The sequence below is a fragment of the Lytechinus pictus genome, chromosome 7 (genome assembly GCF_037042905.1).
Source record: "Lytechinus pictus isolate F3 Inbred chromosome 7, Lp3.0, whole genome shotgun sequence".
Classification (NCBI taxonomy): Eukaryota; Metazoa; Echinodermata; class Echinoidea; order Temnopleuroida; family Toxopneustidae; genus Lytechinus; species Lytechinus pictus.
In genome coordinates, this window is record NC_087251.1 from 46,550,522 (window position 1) to 46,572,494 (window position 21,973).

A 21,973-nucleotide genomic window follows, 5' to 3' on the forward strand; every position below is an offset into this window, starting at 1 on the left:
GATTTTCCGCGATCGCGGAAAACGGACGGAATTCACGGAAAGGGCCTTTTGAAACGGAAAATGGCATTTCAAACGGAAAATCACGGAAAACGTATTTTCCCTCAAAATACACAGAATAGCAACAGAAATTACTCCAAAATCACAACAAAATGAGAATATTAAATGGCAAAAAAAACCCAGAAAACACGATCTCACTTCGCTACTATCATGACAATTCACACATCGTGACTGCACTCGACATCAGCACACTCGATTGTACCCGTACCCCGCACCGTACCCGTACCCGGCCGGCAGGGTTGGGCTTCACATGCACACATGTATCGTTCAACTACAACTACTACGTTTGAAGATCTAACAGCACGATATCGTGGTCTTAAAATCCAAGATGGCGGATTGGGAAAAGACGTTGACTGATGATAACGATGTCCAAAAACCCCCAAAATTATCGATGAAATATCATTTCACCGTGAAATAATGCTAATAATATGAAAGGGGAGGATGTATGCATGCAAAATGGGTGTGTTAAAATATTTTATTCACCCGCATAGATCCGATTAGAACGGATTTTATTGTGTTGTTGGTACAGTAGCAGATACAAATTTTGACCAGTGCGAGTGTGCATGTAAATGTGTAAACGGAATTGTCACTTTTCCGTGTGTACAAAGTCTATGGGGAAACGGAATTTCCGTTTTCTGACATGCTGAAACGGAATTTGAGATTTTCTGAAACGGAAAAGGCAATTTTTTTAAACGGAAAATCACTGTCCCTAATACTTGTACTCCCATCGGCCTTGAGTAATTAAAATCTGACAAAGAACAAATAGTATATGACATCTTGTATGGTATGTTTATCAATTCATTTGGAAAAAAAAATAAGAAAGCCTGGGACCTATATGGTAACATTTCTCAGCTGATCAGCTCACTCGGCATGTGCATGCAGAATAATTAGAACGAACAAAAAGAAAATGGTAAACATTGCTTCTTACCGATTACAAAAAGGTGTAAAAAAAATATAAATTACAACATATTTTAGAATATTATAAGCAAAACAAAAAGGAATCTGATTGGCTCAGAGCAACTGATCATGAAATGCCCAACCAGTGTAACACCCCTAAGAAGACAGCAGTACCTTTTATAACGTTAAAAAACAACCCCCTTCTAAAAGATCATAAACTATAGTGAGGTTTTGACATTGTTGCTACTACTATAATTCCCTGGGGTTTGTTTTGTTGCCATCCTTGCAAAGTAGACAAAAAAAATCAGGGCACACTAACCCCCCAAAACAGTATATTGACTGAAACAGAAAGAAAAATATCATTAAATGCAAAATAACTGCAGTGAACTGCTGCAGGTGCAGTTTTTCACACACATGGCTATTAAAATGCCATATAACCTTTATTCGAGTAATATGGGGAGCAATTGACACAAATCTCATCTTTGTGGGCTCATAAAATAATCTCTATATACTGATTCTTTTAGGTATAACTGGATTATCAAGGGACATTGGTGTGCAATTAAACTTGTTCAATTTTCCATCAATTATCATAATCGCGAATGTAATACAATCTAACACTAGCACTATATTCTATTGTTTAATAATATGTGAATTTCTTGTAATAGATAGGCCTATATTTTTCAAGTGTGTGTTTTTTGTGGTCCCACGACATTTGATCCGGTGACAATAGCTCGGCTGTAAATTCAATACACTAATGGAATGACAAACTTCAACCCTGGATTTGACCCTAGTATACCCTATGATAAACCTAACATAAAACCCTATTTCGACTCTAACCCCAACGCTATATCTTAGACCAAATAAAGCCCGGAGCAAAGGTCATGTCACCGCTTTTTGTTGCTCTACTTTTTGCCCTCTTGTTATTCTATACAAATGTACAATTTGATATTATTTGAATTTCAAAGATAAAAAAATGAATTTGAACTGAAAGAAAATAAAAACTCTGGTTTAAGATCCATCAGAAAATGAGGATGAGTTTATCCGAAATAAGTCATGTGTTGATCGTATTGATGTAAATTCTTAATGCAAACCAATCCATTCACTACACCAGTTCAATTGTACAAGTGTTGATTTGTTAGGTTTCATGAAGTTCAACGATTTATATCAAGTTTATCATCCTACACACCAAACTTAACATTGATCAATACTCGACAAATAACTTTGTAAATCCTAACCATCATTTGTAAAGAAAACCAACCCCTAAACCTCCCCGGAAACTCCACTCCAATACCTTCCACAAGAGTCAACACAGAGATCGATGCCATATGAGATCATATCAAACACATCTTTCAGGTCTTCGGGGAGGAATCGTGTTCGCATTCCATCGTCTTCTATACATAAGTGTTAACATGACGCAAAACGTACCAATGTGTGCGTGTAAACACCTATGGAGATGGAAGCAGGGAAAATTGACATGTAGCAGACATCACCGTGCAATCATCATTTGCCTGGCGACAAGACTATAATGAAACAAAATGACTGGAGGGAAGAAGAACTCTCGAAGTTGTCTAATAACATGTTGTCGTCACAGGCTCCCAATGCGGGTGGGGAGGAGAAACATGCACTAACCTTAGATCGACTCGGGCTCAGCATCCAGGCATAAATGTCACCACTCATTTCATCTATATCAAACAATTTCTACACTTTTTCATAAAAAAGAGACAAAAACAAGTCTTTATTGCGCTCAATCAAATAAGAATACTAGACATCTCTAAGCTATTTTTAAAACAGACTAAAGCATGTCTCTATCTCCATATTTCTACCCATGGTAAAAATTGCTAATCCAGACATAATTTGCTCCCTGAAACAATATAAAGCACTTTACTAATCCAATTAGATTGTCTCTTCCAACAAAAATGATATGAAAGAGGGTTAATGCCTGCACTAACAAGCATCTTTAAAAGGATATTCAGAACTTGACGCAGCTTGAGAAATACCTTACCCTTAAATGCTTCTTGTATAGTGTGTCCACCAAAAAGGAAACAGGGATTTCCTATTTTCAACATAAATAAAATATTAAGAGATGGTCTTTCATCTACATTGCCATAATATTCAGCTTTTCTTCTTCATTTTCATTCCAAATACCAAATATGGCATAAATAGATAATAATAAAGGTATATTTACCCAGGGTAGCCACTTCAGTTCCAAAAACTGTTCTCCCAGCGGACCCTGCTATTATTATTATGCATAGATGAGCAAAAGAGTTTGAAAATTTAATGTCAATCAAAACAAAGTTGTGTAGAAAAATGGGTTGAGATTTGTTCAAGATGCTATAATAATAATAGTAATATAGGTATATTTACCCAAGGTAGCCCCTTCGGTTTCGAAAACTGTTCTTCCAGCGGGCCCTGCTATTATTATTACCCTGGCTTTAGCTGAGCTGCCTAGGCGCTCAAGCATTCTAGGAATTTCTTCCTACCGGGTACCCATTCACCTCACCTGGGTTGAGTGCAGCAAAATGTTGATGGGTTTCTTGCTGAAGGAAATTACGCCATGGCTGGGATTCGAACCCACGACCCTCTGTTTCAAAGTCAGAAGACTAATCCACTGGGCCACAACGCTCCCTTTAAAGTGACGGCTCATCATATCTTTAATTAATGAGATTGAATTCAGATTCACACTTCAATTTCTATGCATATTTGTTTCTGGTATGCCTCAGAATTTATTATTTTTACTCTGAAATTTGTGAACAATTCAGTCTTTGGTCTTGAACAAAGAAGAGATTCCATTCTTGAGATTAATCAATGTTAATTTCATGTTCAAACCTTATCCAGCTGTTGAGATATCTTACTCTAAAGATGGATTTCCTTTTTTGTGGGATGCAGTGTATATAGTATCAGAAATAGAATATGATATAATCGGTACAATTTTGCTATTGTTGATATGCTGTCAGCTCTCATCTAAATTGAAATTCATGCACTGCTGGTTGTGTATCCCACCAGGCTCACCCAGGATGCCTCCAGGGGAGGATGCAGGGCAAGAGAGAACGGGGGATGGGGTGTCCTACAATACTACATGTACCTTTATAAAACTTGTTTTTGTACCTTTTATTATTATAATTATTATTATTCATTTTATTATTATTATCATTATCATTATCATTATTATCATTATCATTATCATTATTATTATTATCACTATCATCATTATTATTATTATCTTTATTATTTCATTTATTTCATTTCATTTTACTTTTTTTTTTTTTTTTTTTTTTTTTTTGGGGGGGGGGGGGTTTACAAGATTTGAGGGATTTAAGTTCCTTTGGGGATGTTTGTATAATATTAGCCAGTCAGCAGCTGTAGATATGTACAGAGCCACCAACCTTAATGTGAAAATGTGAAAAAATCCTATTCCTTTATTTCTTTTTCATCACATTTTCAAGTCTAAAATCCTATTTTTATTCAAAATTGTAAAATCACACTAAAAGTCATCATTCTTTAAGTTTCTTTCCCCTTAAAATCCTACTAAATAGGATAAAATTCTACAAATTGGCAACTCTGAATGTATGTATTTTAATATCTGAAAGGGGTAGAGATTGAGGTCTGGAATGGGATTCATAACCTTTACCATTCCAATCTATATTAATGGAGCCCTTTTTTAGGTCTGACTGACAACTTGTGTGATTGCTAGAGTGTTAAACCAAAGCAATGTCATGGCCCATCGCAGTCTTGACTCGCAACTGATCATCCTCAGAAAAAATAAACAACAGAAGATGGAAAACGTTACAGTCACAATAACGAAACGAAGACTCCAAATCAGTGTTGAAATTACTTTTTATTTTAAGGGAGCCATTTTTGAAAAAAAATTGAGAGCCACTTTTCATTTTACCAGAGCCATTTCAGTTTTTGAGAGCCATTCTTTTTTTCATGATTCAACGCATAGTTTAGCATCACAGTTTGTCCTGCTTGTTTACAAATTAATTTTATGTTTAACATTGCTTATATAATTGACATTTATTTTTTCTTCATTTTTATTAATTGTTAAATGATCATTTAGTTTGTGGCTGTTCATTTAATGTTGTTTGCATCTCATGTATTAAATCAACTGGACGTTCTTTTACATCCTTTTCAATCAAATCCAATGGGATGAAGTTGATCAAATTTGACCAGAATTTGTACTCAGAGAAAAACAAAGTGTTATTATGAATGGCATATCGTTGGTTGGTTTGGAGCCAGTTTGTTTTGTGTGACTGAGGCTTGATCATCAAGAGGAATGGCAGGGGGGGGGGGAGACAAATGTAATCATCCATTTGAGGTCTTGTATGTACACATATCTTGTCAGATACAATATTTAGTGGTTAAGCTATGTCCAGTCACACCAAAGAAGCAGACTTCACACCGACAGATGGCATGTCAATGTGGTCGGTCTCGAGATTCTTTCGACGGTGTGAGAACCGGTCTTCAAGAAAGAGGTGAGGGCGGGGGGGGGGGGGAAGGGGAGAAGAGATAGACATGCTGCATAGTTCCTTGTTACAGGATTGCATGAAATGTGTATCGGCAAGTGCAATCGAAAGTTGAGGAAAATCTTGATTAAAGAAAAGTGTTTGGTAGTGGCAAACATATCATGCCTCAAATTTAATTCAATCAATTTTTTTTTGTCAACTGGAGTGAAGGTGACTACTGTCCCAATTGCTCATGGCCACGAACATAAATTAATGGTCTAGATATCTGATTCTTTGATTGACTCTTCTGCAAATCACCATATACATTACAGGTCCTGCTTTTCAAGAGATATCCTCGACTATCTTTAAGAACAGTTCATAAAGAATTCACCCCGCCCAAAAGAGAGGGGGGGGGGGTCGAGGGTAATATAAGCATTGGATTCAATATATCAAAATCCAAATTCATCATGACACAGTTTGAACTCTACTCTTCATTTAAACACGTTTTTACCTTTTTTTTTTAAAATGCTGAGAAATATTCTGCAAATGAAAAAAAAAGGATGAGACAGTTGACAAAATATAGAAAATTACTTTTACATGAGAACATCTCAAATTTACCATAAATAAAAAATGGATTATGAAAAAGAATATGCAGCTGTCTTAAAATGGAACACCAAGTCATCTGCCTGACCTGTTTACAATATTTCCAAAGGCCATGAGATCACTCTCTACATCCTATTTACCTCCTCTTCCTTCTCCGCCTCATCATCTTTATTTCTCGGAATAAATTCCATCTCGTTTCCAGCCCCTCACCAATCTCAGCATGGATGGTTTGGAGGAAATTACCGGAGGATACGAGCGATGATCAAATCTTTTCAGCGGTTACTTTTAAAGAAAGCGTTAAAACATCTCGATCGGTATACAGGAAATGAGGATTTTGAACTAAGATACATTAATAGAGGCCTACTCCTCCTCATCTCTTTCTTTCTTTCTCTCTCTCTCACCATCTATATCCATTCCCCTCTCTTTTTTCACTCACTCTCTCTCTCTCTCTCTCTCTCTCTCCCACCCCAATCCCTCCTTTTCTGTCAAGTCCCTCAAAATAGAATCTCTTAATTTTTATGTTACAGCAACTTCATGGTTAACGTGTTAAAACAAGGTCCTCTGATAAACTAATTGCAGTTCTTCCAGATCGACTGTAACTCTTCCAATCAATCTTTCAAAACCAATACACACCACTATCTTTTCAAAACAAATCATATTAAAGGAGAAATATATTGATTATGAATATGGCCTTATTATATATCAGTGGAGAGGTAATGATGTGAGGATTACCATAAGGTATTCAAAAATAACGAAAATAATACATAAGGTGGAAATCGCCAATTAAAAAGCGCTAAAATGCCTCTCCGAAATATGCCTCGCATCGGTCTCTGAATTGACTCGAATTTGATGACGTCACTGTCTGTACGAGAGGCGTGATTGGCTCTCCCACGTCAAGCTCCACTTGCATGCAAAACCTGTTGCGAGGGTACGTTTCTCCACACTGACACTGAATACTTCGATCATGAAATGAAAGAAAACCCAGAAGTTTATCTAGATTTGGATTTTCAAATTGATGATTATGCAGATGAAGAGAATGGTGATAAAGTTTCTAACTCTAGAAAAACAAAGTGACGTGGATGGTGGTAAATTAAGGGAATTACGCCGGTGATGATGAGTAGGACAATTCAACTTGCAAGCCGATTCGCTACCAACGCATGCAGCTGCTAGCTGCACCGCGGGTCAAATCCATGAAAATGAATTCCATGCAGCATGACCACATCCAGACAGAGTCTCTTTCCTCTATCAACAACATAATGAGAAGGAAAATAATAAAATAACTGTACTTACAAATAAGTGAATATATCCGAACCTAGGCTGAAGGTAAATCAACTCAAGGAATAACAGCAGACGATATGCACCGACGATGAATTTCACGTGGCTGGGAGATTGTCACTCGTTCTGTTAGATAAAATTTCTATCTCATTATTTTGACTAAATTACGAAACTCGGAGAATTAGTATTCTACATAAAAATTAAGTAACACCTGGTACTATATTTTTTGAATTACGATAAAATATTTTTGAAGCAAAGAAATTGAGGTAAATTAAAAAAAGATATAAAGGATCATCCACTTCGCCGCATGCGATTGTAAACAAACAATCAAAAGCACATGGCCAGCTTGCTCCACTGAACTGAAAATACGTCTTTTCAGTTCAGTGGCTTGCTCGCCCATAGAGTTGGATAAAGCGTAGCATTATCCAACTCTATGTGCTCGCCGTGCTGATTGTTTACAATCGAATGCGAGCTAGGCGGATGATCTTTTATATCTAATTTTAATTCACCTCATTTTCTTTGCTTCAAAAAGGTTTTAACGTAATTCAAAAAATATAGTACCAGGTGTTACTTAATTTTTATGTAGAATACTAATTCTCCGAGTTTCGTAATTTAGTCAAAATAATGAGATAGAAATTTTATCTAACAGAACGAGTGACAATCTCCCAGCCACGTGAAATTCATCGTCGGTGCATATCGTCTGCTGTTATTCCTTGAGTTGATTTACCTTCAGCCTAGGTTCGGATATATTCACTTGTTTGTAAGTACAGTTATATCATTATTTTCATTCTCATTATGTTGTTGATAGAAGAAAGTGACTCTGTCTGGATGTAGTCGTGATGGAATTCATTTTCATGGATTTGACCCGCGGAGCAGCTATCAGCTGCATGTGTTGGTAGCGAATCGGCATACAAGTTGAATTGTCCGACTCATAATCACCGGCGTAATTCCCCTAATGTATACCTTTATCCACGTCACTTTGTTTTTCTAGAGCTAGAAACTTCATCATCATTCTCTTCATCTTCATAATCATCAATTTGAAAATCCAAATCTAGATAAAATTCTGGGTTTCTTTTCATTTCGGGATCGAAGTATTCAGTGACAATGTGGAGAAAACGTACCCACGCAACAGGTTTTGCAGGCAAGTGGAGTTTCACGTTGGAGAGCCAATCACGCCTCTCGTACAGAAAGTGACGTCATAAAAAATCCCCAGTTTCGCGGACGTAATTCTGCGTTTGAAGCATTCAGAGAGAGAACTTTAAACTATCAATTAACTGAGTTCCATCGGTCTCCATGATAAATGATTTACACCATCGTGTTCGCCTTATTTTCTCCTTTAATTTGATATATGATTCTCCATTTTTACGATTTTCAATATAGTTCTACTTTAATATCAAGCTCTAGCCAGATAGCATTAACAAACACAATAATTTAAGACCGACCTCATGGAGATAATCAGGAAAACATGGCATCATCTGCTCGCAACTTATATCAAGCCATCTTTATGGTTATGAGATTTCAAAATACTGTCTCAGACACGACTCAGGATTGTTTCTTCCAGATTGCCCTTGATTTAACCCCGAACCCCATTGTCATCCTTCTTCTACCTCTATCCCCTACTGTTCCTGTCAGTTTCGGTCTCTGATCCTAATAAGGAGACAAGACCTACACCATATACATGTACATCTTCTGTTTCACCTCCACCCTCCCCCCCCAAAAAAAAAAAAATTGGGCCAGTTCACACTTGTGACTGGAAGGACTAGAACTCAGAAATCACTCAAACCAGAAATGTTTGACTGATTTCTATAAGATGAAATTATTTGTTTTCACACACTGGCCGAACATGTGAAACTGGAGTTGAAAATAGTTCTGCTTCTGATATTTCACAATTTCTTCCCATCTTTCAATATAATGAGGACTGCCCCTTTCGAAAGCCTCAAACTCGGATTTACCAAATACAAGATATGCTTTCCTGCTACAATTTTGGCTCCAAATTTGACCAGATCATGTAGTACCACATGTGTACTATCAACAACCCAATTGGCCAAGGCTACCATGTAAAGCAAACGTAAGAGAATTTTTCTTTTGCAAAGAGAACTTGACACCCCCTTTCGATGTGTCTCCGAAGTCCCCTGGAATCGACTGATGAAATCTACAAGATCTGCTCTCCTGCTGCAATCCTAAAGCTGAGTTATGAGTCTTTGTAGAAAATACCATTTGAAGACTGGTAGGCCAAGGCAACCATATAAAGCCAACTTTCTTTGCCAATAGAACTTGACACCCCCCTTTAAAAATGCCTCCCAGCTCTGGACTCACCTGATGGGAGCGATGGGATCGGCTCTCCTGCTGTTTCTCTCCGCCTGGGTCATGTAGTCCCACTTGAAGACCAGATTCCAGTCAAATCCCCCCTTCAGGTCGGCAGACGCAGCCACGTAATGGAAGTTGTCCATGTTGATGACATCTATGATCGGGCTGACGACGGCGCGGTAATCCTGGACGGGGGAGATTGTTTAGAGAGTGAGGGGTTTGGGAAGATCAGAACGTCTAAACTGACGGTGACACGTGAGTGTGATTGGATGATAAACAACCCCTACGTGAGTCAATTCCAATTTTCATCTGTTTGCATGTGGAGATGTATTGTCTGACCAATCTACATTACAGCTACGCATATCTCGATCCTTTCTCGAGATATCCATACAAGTTTTGCAGAGCACAATAATATGAGATTATTTGTTTCTGTCCCTTACAATTAACATCTGAATGGTGTTTCATAAAGCAGTTTGTAAGTTACAAATAACTTTACCCATGACTGGTCATACTCTTTCTTGTGCTAAATGATATATCCCTATGTAGTTGACTTAGGGTGTGTTCAATGTCGATTTAAAAATTTAAACAGCAACATGAATCATGATTGAAAACTCAATTCCAAAACACCGAACACAAACACGATCAGCGTTGCACCGTTCAGTGTCGAAAATATAAAGCCCTTTATATGTTGATCCCGCTTTCGTTAGCGCAGCTTTAGTGCTCAGTTTGACCCATCACAAGAAAGGTCAGTTCTGGCACCCGATTCTGTAGGCTTGACTGTGAGAGAAAATTTAAAGACGTTTCAAAACGCAATTGTGTTCAATGATTGTGTAGGCTTGACTGTGAGAGAAAATTTAAAGACGTTTCATAACGCAGCTGTGTTCAATGCCGCACTCACGATGCTCAAGGTCGTAAATTTGAGCTGATCGCATTTACAAACGCATCATTTTCGACGTTTAAATTTTCCTGCAAATCGTGATTTGAAAGACATTTACTTTTATGACCGGGAATAATGGAAATTGAACACACCCTTTGTTTCTCATCATATCTGCGTTTTTAAACAATATCTAGCACAATCCAGGTTGCTGTTTGAATTTGGAAACCAACATTGAACACACCCTTAGCATCTAAAGAACATGTTCCAATTGTGTGTAAAACCAGTGTAACTTTACAAACAGCTTAAAGTGATTGGTTAACATTGATTTGACTTAAAAAAATCTGAGCTAGAAGGTCACACTTGTCACCTGTGTCTGTGATATGTTACAAAAATGAAGCCCAGAAAAAATTGCGTTCGAAAATAATTATTTAGTGCTTCAAAAATTGAAATATAAAGTGACCGAAAACACCATCTTAATTTCATCCCATACACTTATGTGTACTATTTAGGCGTCTATTAGACGCCTATGTACAAAATCGGGGTTTGCCTTGTAGTTTTAGCTTTTCATTCTCAATAATGGTTGTTTTCAGGGTTTATTAGTTCTAATACATGCACTTGTACACATGTTTCATCTTGGTTTGAGAATTTTTTTAATCGGCTGCTCACAAAGTTAAACAATACCTTTAAGACCCACCTGGTGATTTAAAATAGACAGTAACAACATTTTTCATGGAGAGGAGAGGTATACTTTTGATCAAAATTGTTCATAGACCTTCTGATTTAAAAAAAAAAAGAGAGAAATACTTATGTGACTCACTGATGTCATTCTAATATTGAAATACATTCAATTTCATTTGTAACTTGAGATTGAAAATGCAATGTTTACATGTAGATAAGGACCTTTATCATGCTCAATGTGAGATTCATTATATCACAAAAATGTCTTCTGCTACAGTCACAAATACCAATACGATCGCCGTACAAACGATTTTCATTCATAGAAATAAATGGTATGAAATCATTTGTACGATGTTCGTAAAGCTATAAAGAATAGCATTTCAGACCAAATTTTACCCATTGACTCTTTTTAAAAGATACAGTTTTGAAGGACACAAAATAAATTTTTCATCTCAATCTCAATGTGGGTCAACACCAGATTCTTTCCTGCATGCACTTTAATCTTCATTTGAAAAAAAAAAAAAAAAAATTGAATTGAATTGAATTGAAAATGATTGCAATATACAATATTCACTACAACGATAAGCTACTTCCCACATGGAATTCATTCATCTTCATTCTGGGAGAAAATACAGTCTTATCACCTTATAACCACAGTGATAAGATGTTATATCCATGAAGAGTATATTTAAATTTCTCTTCTTTTTTTCATTTCGGTATCAAAGTGCAAGCATATCATACAAACCCGACTTGTTATACACCCCCCATTCAAACGTTTGCACTGCTACTGTTTATTAGCCCCAATAGTTCAAAGTTCCTCTTAAGCAAATCTTCAAGACATGTATTCAAAGTTAATGATGTCCAAAACTATTCAGATAATGAGCATACTCCAAGCTGTAACTGACACCACTAGCCCTTTATATATACATGTATGATAAATAATAACAATCCGCTTCTATAAAGGGCTTTTCACATCAGGATGACATCTCAATTAAGCGCTTTAATGAGGAATTTTCAATTACTTACAAAATCTATATTAATACCTTAATATTGATGTAGACACATTAGTGCAATGAAAGTGAATACTTTTGAAAAGAAGCTATCCAATGGAGGAACAAATGTGGTCAAATGTAATTCATTAGTCAAAATCACTTCAGTTTTTTTTCTTAATATACTGCATATCTATAAAAGAACATTTTTGATCAAGTCACTGATTTTCTACCTTAAATCCCATCTACAAAACTCTGCACATCGGGGGAAGGGGGGAGGTGCATTTTAAGAAACACACAGTGAATTTCACTGAAAATTTTGCTTTGAGCCAAAGAGATGCAAGGATTTCGGAAGCTTATAACAAAAAAGTCAGTGAAAATCACCTAGTATTTGTTTCATGAAATGCTCCCCCATACCCCATCACCCACATGTCGGCCAACCCATCTAAAGGTTACCTCGAGTCACATAAAAATCCATGCTGGAGGGGAACGATTAACATTCAGAATGCAGACTCTCCGAACCACATTGTCCTCTGTGACCAACTTGAGCATTTAATAGAGTGATCGTTGCAAGAAACTAGGAAATGTGCCACGGGTCACAAATGAAGTACTACACGAGGAACATTACCGCCAAAGGGGATGTCATGCACCGAGGAGATGACTTTTAATATTCCTCGTAAATCGGTAAACTGGGAAAATGTCTGATGAGACTTTGTAATATTCACGGAGAAATAGACGGCACCTTGAGTGCTGGTTGTAACAAAAGCTGTATTACAGAGTATTTCTTCCGCATAATGAAAATCTGGCCAATAATTTAACTGATGATAAAAAAATACATTTGAACTAGTTCTTACCCTGCAGTCGCACCAAAGAAATGACTCCCGACTGATCAAAACCATTGTGTTATTTCGAGTGGCATATTACAATCAGTATGGAGTCAGCTTAATCGGTGTGAAGGACAGACCATCCCCAAAACCCTGAAGACAATTGACTGAATTCCTTTCAAACACAGAAATCATCCCTGATATTTACAACATTCATGTTGTTTGTCTATTACATTCTTGCAAAATGGATAAAGTTTTATGAAACTGATTATCAATTATGAAATGACAGGGAGAAGGGAAAAGAAATGGGAGGAATGGCAAACAAATAGTGAAAGAAAGATTGTCAAAGAAGAACCATGGATGGCAAACTCTGGTAAGAAGTTTAATTACTGCAACATGGCCCTTGAGTTCCAGATCTTTTGCTACTAATTTTTTTCTATTTGGTCCATTATTTGATCTAATCGACTTGCCAGACTGTTACTAGCGAGTGGCCAAAACTGTTTTGAAAAGGGAAAGTCAAGTGATTTTCACTGACTATCGTTAAATCCAGGGTTCCCAGTTTTTCAAGAAAACAAAATTCCCTGATTTTTCCCTGAAGTTCGAAAATTCCCTGATAATTATTTAAACCCATTCCCAGTTTCGCATGTTTTCTAAGTTGTTGCAGTGAATTACATGGATTTTCATTTCATTATAAAAACAATTATGTGAAACTAATTATTACCACCATAACCAGTCATTCAATGGATGTTGTTTCGGTATGCAACAAAATATAACAGTCTGACTGAATACCGTGCTTTCGACTTTTGGGATGATCAAAATTCCCTGATTTTTCCCCTCATTTGAGGCATTTTCCCCTGATTTGAGGTATTTCTTTTCAAATTCCCTGTAAAACAACTTTCCCTGGTTTCCCTGATGGGCTGGGAACCCTGTAAATCCCTGCATCTGATACCAAATTAGTCAGACAAATCTTTTCGTGAAATACTCCCCTGGGCCCCGTCATACTAAGAGTTACGATTGATCCAATCAATCGTAACTCTATGGAAATCCATCAGTGTCATAATTTTTTTATACAGGAAATTTGCACAAACATGCATTTTTTATGTTGACTTTGCTGGCTTTCCATAGTTGATCGGATCAATCGCAACTCTTTGTAAGGCCGGCCCCAGATCTACATACATGTAGATCATAAAAGCTGAGGATAACTGGAAATACCAGGAGTCAGGGAGAGAAGTGTATGGCATGCATCACAACTCAGAGCTTGAAAATCATAACCAGGGTCTGTAACATTAGCTTAGCAATTGATCCTACACATTAATAATCAATGCAATCAATCGTTGAAATCAACCCCAAAATCAATCACTGAGCTTAAAAGTCAAGTCCATCTCAGAAAAATGTTGATTTGAATAAATAGAGAAAAATCAAACTAGCATAACACTGAAAATTTCATAAATATCGGATGTACATAAGAAAGTAATGAAATTTTAAAGTTTCGCTCATTTTTCACAAAAAAGTGCTTTGCACCACATGCAAATGAGACAGACGATGATGTCCTTCACTATCTTTTTCTTTTGATTTTTATTGTTTGAATTATACAATATTTCATTTTTGCAGCTTTGACAATAAGGGCCAACTTGACTGAACCATGTAGTATTAAACAATGCTAATTTAACATGTTCTGGGAGGAATTAATTGTTGTTTCACTTGATGAGGAGAAAAATTAGAATTTTTCATATATCATATAATAAAATACAAAATAAATAGCGAGTGGATGATGTCATCAGTCTCCTCATTTCCATACTGATCAGGATGTGCATATAACTGTTTTGAGATATAAAGCGAAACTATAAAATGTAATAACTTTCTTATTTTACATCCGATTTTGATGGAATTTTCAGTGTTGTACTCATTGGATTTTTCTCTTTTTAGTAAAAAAAACTTTTTTTGGGGTGGACTTGTCCTTTAATGATACAGAACCCATGCTTGATATCACTTCATACTAGATTTAATATGATGCGACAAATAATAACATGAAGAGTCAACAGAACACCAGGGACGACAAACACAGCTTTATTAATGATAATAACACAGCATTTGTTATGATAAGGGCATTCCCCTCTACCAAGTACACTATTCCAATTTGCAAGAGAATACTCTCGTGCTTACATCCGTCCCTGAACCCTGCAATGTGAACACAGACTAATGTGTTTTAGGCCAGCGGGGACTTGGACATCGTGATGGACAATTTAAAGCTCCCCGCTAATTTGATTTGAGTGTGAACGGTGGCTGGTTGGTGGAAATTAAAATGTTGTGGGCCCACACCCCCCCCCCCCCTTTACCAGCAAAAATGCTGTCCTGCCGAGTTTCTGCGGGAGTTACCATAAACAGAAACAGAAGAGAGAGAGAGAGATAGGTGTATATATGAGAGAGATTGCTTATCTAACTTTCACATATGAAAATAAAATACAAATTCACATATTACTGAGCAATTTGAATTTTATATGCATGTTACTTAGTAATCTCATTTTTTATATCTTATCTGACTGTATCTATCACAGTCACACATGTACATTTCTCACACTTATCACATCCATTACCACTGAGGACAGAATTGATGAACACGTATGTATTTCCTGCTTTTAATAATAACAGGCATAATCTAATAGTCCCATCTATCTGGAAATAAAACAAATGAAAGCAGTAGAATTTGCTAACTATGAACAATAGTGCAGAGGTTAACCATAGTCCCATACTAGCTCTTTTTTAAAATGTTGAACACTAAAAATTGCTGCTTCTAGAAATTTGAGTTGCTGCACTTTGTACATTGTTTCCTTCGCTTTCGCTTGTTCTCCGTTCCATGATTATAGGAATGTTAGGTTTCCCTCTCGCCATATTATGAGTCCAACTAGTACAGCAGCGTTCACTTTTATGAGCTAGTCACAAGTTAGATACGCAAGAGTATGATTGCAGACCTAAAATTATGCTCCACGTTCCTGCAGTGCCGTAATAGCTCTATAAATCATCTTGCACAAGTTTTTGTGATCCATCTGAGTGGGAAATTCACAGATATGCTTTTCACACTGCACTTTTTTTCCTTAACCCCGGGAAAATGGTGGGGCTAAGAGGGGGTCTTCGCCCCACCAATTTCCAGGGGTTAAGCTTAGCCCACTTCGTTTTCACACTACGTTTTAGCAAAGTGGGCTAGCACGGTAAATAGTACGGTACTATCTGGCCCTGCAAAAAAGCAGGGATAGCCCGCTTATTTTGGTGCTAGCACCACAATTGTGGTGCTAAGAGATGCAGTGTGAAATGACACAGGGCTAAGGAAAAGTGGGGCTAAGCATTAGCCAATCACAGAAGTAGAAATTGCACGTTAATCGCGCTCTGTATGGTAAAATCATCAATATTCATGATCTGTGTGATAGTCCGGGGTTAAGGCGTTAACCCCGGCTAAGCAAATAGTATGGGATTAAGAAAGACGGTGTGAATCGAAAAAAAGATAGTATGGGGTTGAGGATAGTCCAGGGTTATGGATAGTATAGGGTTAAGAAAATGCAGTGTGAAAAGCCTAAGAGTTTCAATCTGAAAACAAAAAAAGTCTCTCCTGTGCTTGGGAAGATGCGTCTCCGACTGAAATCAACATTGGAAATTTCACCGTTTCCTGTGAAATTTCCCAGACAGAGAGTAATTGATTAGGAGTTCCTGAGAATGTTCGCTGACTCCTTGCCACCAATTCCCCACCCCCCAAAAAAATACTGATACTTACCCCCCCCCTCCCCCGAAAAAGTCTATTCTTTTTATTGCGAGTTCATATTACCTATAAAATGTTTGGAACACTTCCTAAAATCAATATCATTAGCTTTTAAACTAAAATGAAAGCTTTCCTGTCCTTCAAAAAACACCACTAGCCTAATATTTATACAGCAAGCTATAGTAATTTCAATGCAGTGAAACATTTCCTGAATGAAAATGGGGGAACACATACACAGCCACGTAAATATAAAACCCTCCAGAAACTGCATTGAGTATGCTACTCTACATACTGACACAGCTACGTTGGCGAATACATTTCAAGACGGACCAAAGTTTTTGCATTATTTCCAACATCATCGGTCTGTTTGGAGACGGTTTCGTTGGTGTGATTTAGGTGTATTCAGACCGACTCGATCACCACAATACCTGTAAAGTTAAGGACTTGTTTAGGCCTCAAAATACCTGATCTTATTGCATTCATATCGACGCAAAGCAGACCCTTTCGGGGAAAAGGTCTTGGAAGTCACCAGCATGCACATTACGGTCTGATTAGCAGGCGAGGCATGAGCAACCCATGTCACCTGCACGCAACTACTCACTAGGCTGAGAAAGTTCTCATAGTTTGCTTTCACGATGCCAAAAAAGTGTGACCTTAAAAAAAATCCCTGCGAAAGTTCTCGTAATTTTCATATAGAGGCAAAAATCCATGGTATTTTCTGATTGGGGAAGATCAGGGTAAATTTCCCTGTCAGAGAATACCTGGGTCCCGTCTTACAAAGAGATGTGGTTTACAAAGGACATTTTGCAAAAATCCTGTAGAAAAAATTATGACGCTGATGGATTTCCATAGAGTTACGATCGATTGGATCCATCGTAACTCTTTGTAAGACGGGGCCCTGGAGTTACGATTGATCCGATAAACCTCAACGATTGATCCGATAAACCTCAACTGTATGGAAATCCATCTATGTCATAATTTGTTCCTAAAGGATATTTGCACAATGACCTTTTTATTAACGAAGACAAGCATACTGAATTGCCAAGAAAACTATGAATGTATGAATATACATCATAAACAGTTTGATCAAACACGCATTTTAGATGTTGACGCTGCTGGCTTTCCATAGTTGAGGGTGATTGGATCTAATGCCCCTCATTGTAAGACAGGGCCCCGGTATACACGAACTTTGAGCCAGTCTGAATATGCCCCTTGGTGTAGGCGTAAGAAAGCGTCATATGTGAAAGACTCACCTCGTTTACCCTTGCTACCAGCGGCTCCAGCCAGTGCTCATTACACTCACAATGGCTATCCAAGAAGGTGAGGATCTCTCCCGTGGCCAGGTCGGCTCCTCTCACACGTGATCGGATCAATCCTGCGGACAACCAAAGGGTTAACGAGCAAGCCACAAATGAGCTCATAAATCATTCACTGCTTCTCATCCAGCCATAATTCTCCCATCTCTGTTCTACCACCTTTCATCAATTTGCATGATTTGTGTCCATCCATTGCGCCAGAGAATGGAGAATATAAATGGTAGTATTAGTCAGGCTATGGTAGGTTTCAGTGGGAATCAATTACTATTTACTATCAACAATGAAGGTTATCATGGGTATAGGGGAAATACAAAAGAAAATCATATTCACAGCTAAATGTTGAGCTTTACATGCTTATGGGAGACTATCACAACAATTAGGGTCGGATCGAAAAACAAAATTATTCTTAAATGGATAAGATGGTGATATCCTTTTTGATAAAATTTGTCTTTTCAATAAATCTTATGACATAATTGGAATCCCTTTTAAAGAAAGTTCATATATTCTTTTTGATATATCTATTACAGTTACACTATAGGAATACAAGTAATTACATTTGAGCCATAGTAAACATACATAACATCAACTTCAGTATTATATTGGGTTCACGGTGCATTGAGCACAAGGAAGAAATCACACAATCTGGAGGGGAAATATGGAGACAATGTTAATCTTACTGCTGTCAATTAAGCTATTTTTTTCTTTTTCTCTCAATAATTGATTAATTCTTGGCAAGAAGAGTCAAACACATTGATCAAAAACAGATTTCCTTATGATTTACCGGAAACACACACTTGAGTATAACACAGCCATCTCACACCAGGAAGCCTTTATAGATTTAATCGTATCACTAACGTGTTTGTGTAAATTCAAACAGCGCCATTAGTTTGATTTCCGACAAGGGAGTCGCTAAAGAGCTTTTTAGCCATCAAATGCATCTCATGTTTTGTGCTCACAACGCCGTAGCCGAGATTGATGCGGATATGATATTATAGCGGGGGCATTGCGCCACGGTCTGTGGAAAACGGTCGGTAACTCGAGCTACTCTTGGGGAACGACTGAAGTGGTATATTGGTCCTTAAAGCTCACAACACTTCTCTGGGATGGGACATTCTACCTTCTCTCGTAACCTACTTTCAGGAGTCTGTACGGGCATTGAGCCTTTTCTTAGATATGTTACAATGGAATTCGATGGGGGAATGTATTTCCTTATGGCCTTCCGAGGCAGTATCAAACAGAAAAGTCATCTTATTATAAAGATGTCCCCGATAAATTCTTAGTAATACAAAAGAAATGAGAACAGCTTCAATTGAACTGATTTTGCAGATTTCCTTTGAGATTGTTCTCTCAATATTTGTATGTGATGACACAAAATTGATCAAATAAAAATTTAAAAAAAGAAGAAAAAAAGAACTAATGAATAACAATAAACAAATACATGTTTGAATAAAACAATTATCAAAGAAAATTAAACCACTTTAAAAAACATACTTGAAAAGAAAAATAAATATGCCAATATAATCAATAAATAATCATACAGGAGTTTTAAAAGAAATATCAAAGATCATATTTCTACTTTCTACTTCTAAGAAGACCCTCTGTCATCCTAACTGCAGAAGCTAAGATGCCCCTCATTCTCGGTCCCCATTTCACAAAACCTTTTATAATAACAAATCTGTAATATTGGTAAAAAGCTATTGAAATCCTTCAATCTGATTGGCTGATAATAAATTTGTTATAGAAATTGTGCATTTGATATTATAACAAGTCTCTATGAGACGGGGACCCTTATAGGATTGCTCACCTTGTCTCTTTTCATTCCTCAGGAGTTTCACCTTCTCAATCTTGAGTAATTCCTGACCATCTTCGGCTGCAAGGAGAAGAAAAAAGAAGACAAATCAAACGTCAAATCTCTGCTGATGAGACACTTCCGTTCAGAACCTTCACACTGGAGGTGCCGTAGGCAGTTCTCACTGCCCTAAATTATAATATTCAATCTTATGTGCTTCACATAAGGAGAGCTAGCATCTTAAATGAATGGGCTTGTGCACTGCGAAAACTCTGGTGTTGATCGCTGTACATAAGACCACACCAGTCATTTAACTCTGGTGTTATATTCTTTTTCGGTTAATCTGACACCTACATGTACAGGTACGGGGTTATTACAACACCTTTGGTTTTTACTTTGTAACACTCTTTAGTGTTATGTTAACACTGTAGGGTGTAACTTTAACACCTCAGAGTGTGGTCCTATAGGGACACCAACTGGTGTCCCTTTAAGCACCCCAATTTTCTACAGTGTGAATGGGGAAATGTTATACAGGTGTAAATACAAATCATAAGTTATTACATTGATTAAAAAGCTTTCATGAAACCATAAACATACAATCAACAAGACATCACTGCAAAATCAGCATGAAATGGACATGAGTTTGGATCCATTCATGAAATTATAATTTGGTAGCCCAAATTATATGATATTCTACATAAACTTAACTTAAGTCACATGTTTTCTGGCAAATTTGTCAGTGCTGTGAGAAAAAACATATCGAGACCCACTTTAGATTAAATCTCTACAGCTTTGTAGAGTAGTCAAGCAAAGAAGCATTAACATTGACCCTATCTTCATTAGATATGAAACTCTTCCTATCATGGTCTAATAATAGCCCCTTTCACATTGAGCAAAGTTTACCTTGGTATACCAGCAGAGTGTAAGTTTATAGCAAATTCAACGTACAGTAAAATCTAATGCTACAGTCACACCCACAAAGCCGACTCCAGACCGACAAATGCTTTTATATCATTATCAATGACCGACCAACTGTCGGTTTGGAATCAGTTTGGCTGGTGAAGCCGTACCCTACATGTATGTCACGGGTACACAGAATCCCAGGTAAAAATCCTGTGAACTGGCTTTAAGTGCAATGTAAGTGGCCATCTCTAGGGACAGTGATTTTCCGCAATCGCGGAAAATGGACGGAATTCACGGAAATGGCCTTTTGAAACGGAAAGTGGAATTTCAAACGGAAAATCACGGGAAACATATTTTTCCTCAAAATACACAGAACAGCAACAGAAATTACTCCAAAATCTCAACAAAATATGAACATTAAATGGCCAAAAAAACCCCCCAGAAAACACGATCTCACTTCGCTACAATCATGACAATTTACACATCGTCACTGACTGACTGCACTTCATCACACTAGATCGTACCCCTCGCCCGTACCGTACCCGTTGACTGCTGAAAACGATGTCCAAAAAGCCCCAAAATTATCGTTGAAATTTCATTTAACCGTAAAATAATGCTAATATTGTGAAAGGTGAGGATGTATTCATGTTATATGTGTTTGTCAAAATATTTTGTATACCCGCATAGATTCGATTAGAACAGATTCTGTTGCGTTGTTGGTACAGTGGCAGATACAAATTTTGACCAGCGCGAGTGTTGTGATATTGCTATTCAATGGGTAAACGGAATTGTTACTTTTGCTTGTACACAAAGTCTATGAGGAAACAGAATTTCCGTTTTCTGACATGCTGAAACGGAATTTAGGATTTTCTGAAACGGAAAAGGCAATTTTTGGAACTGGAAATCACTATCCCTACATCTTGTATGCAACATGACATGACTTTTCATTAGACATGTCCAAATGACACAAAAAAATATATACATGCACCATATCTCCTTTTTAAAATCTTCATGTACATGTATACAGTAACAACCCAATCTTTGAACAAATAGAAATAGATGATGAAGAGAAAAAGTCAAGAAACAAAACTAGGGTTGGCCGGAGTGGGAAATACTGGTGGCAAAAACCGGTAAATACTGCCTCAACAAATTTTTTGGAAGATAGGAAATAGTTTGAAATGCAGGGAAATACTACGAAATATGCTTCTTGAATTTTTTTCAGGTATTTCCCAGGTGTTCCTCATGCATATTCTAGCATTTCTTGTAAG

General features: G+C 37.2%; 1 protein-coding gene across 1 annotated transcript in view; it reads right to left on the bottom strand.

Annotated features, from left to right (window-relative positions):
* Nucleotides 1-9,586: 9,586 nt before the first annotated feature.
* The window catches only part of LOC129264134 (polypeptide N-acetylgalactosaminyltransferase 2-like), a 56,088-nt gene continuing 43,701 nt past the window's right edge, over nucleotides 9,587-21,973 (bottom strand). Inside the window, exons 5-7 of the mRNA XM_064102914.1 lie at nucleotides 19,818-19,883; nucleotides 17,951-18,072; nucleotides 9,587-9,766 (exon numbers count right to left, since the gene is read on the bottom strand). Coding sequence (XP_063958984.1) covers nucleotides 9,587-9,766; nucleotides 17,951-18,072; nucleotides 19,818-19,883 — 368 coding nt within the window. The remainder of the gene's footprint in view (nucleotides 9,767-17,950; nucleotides 18,073-19,817; nucleotides 19,884-21,973) is intronic.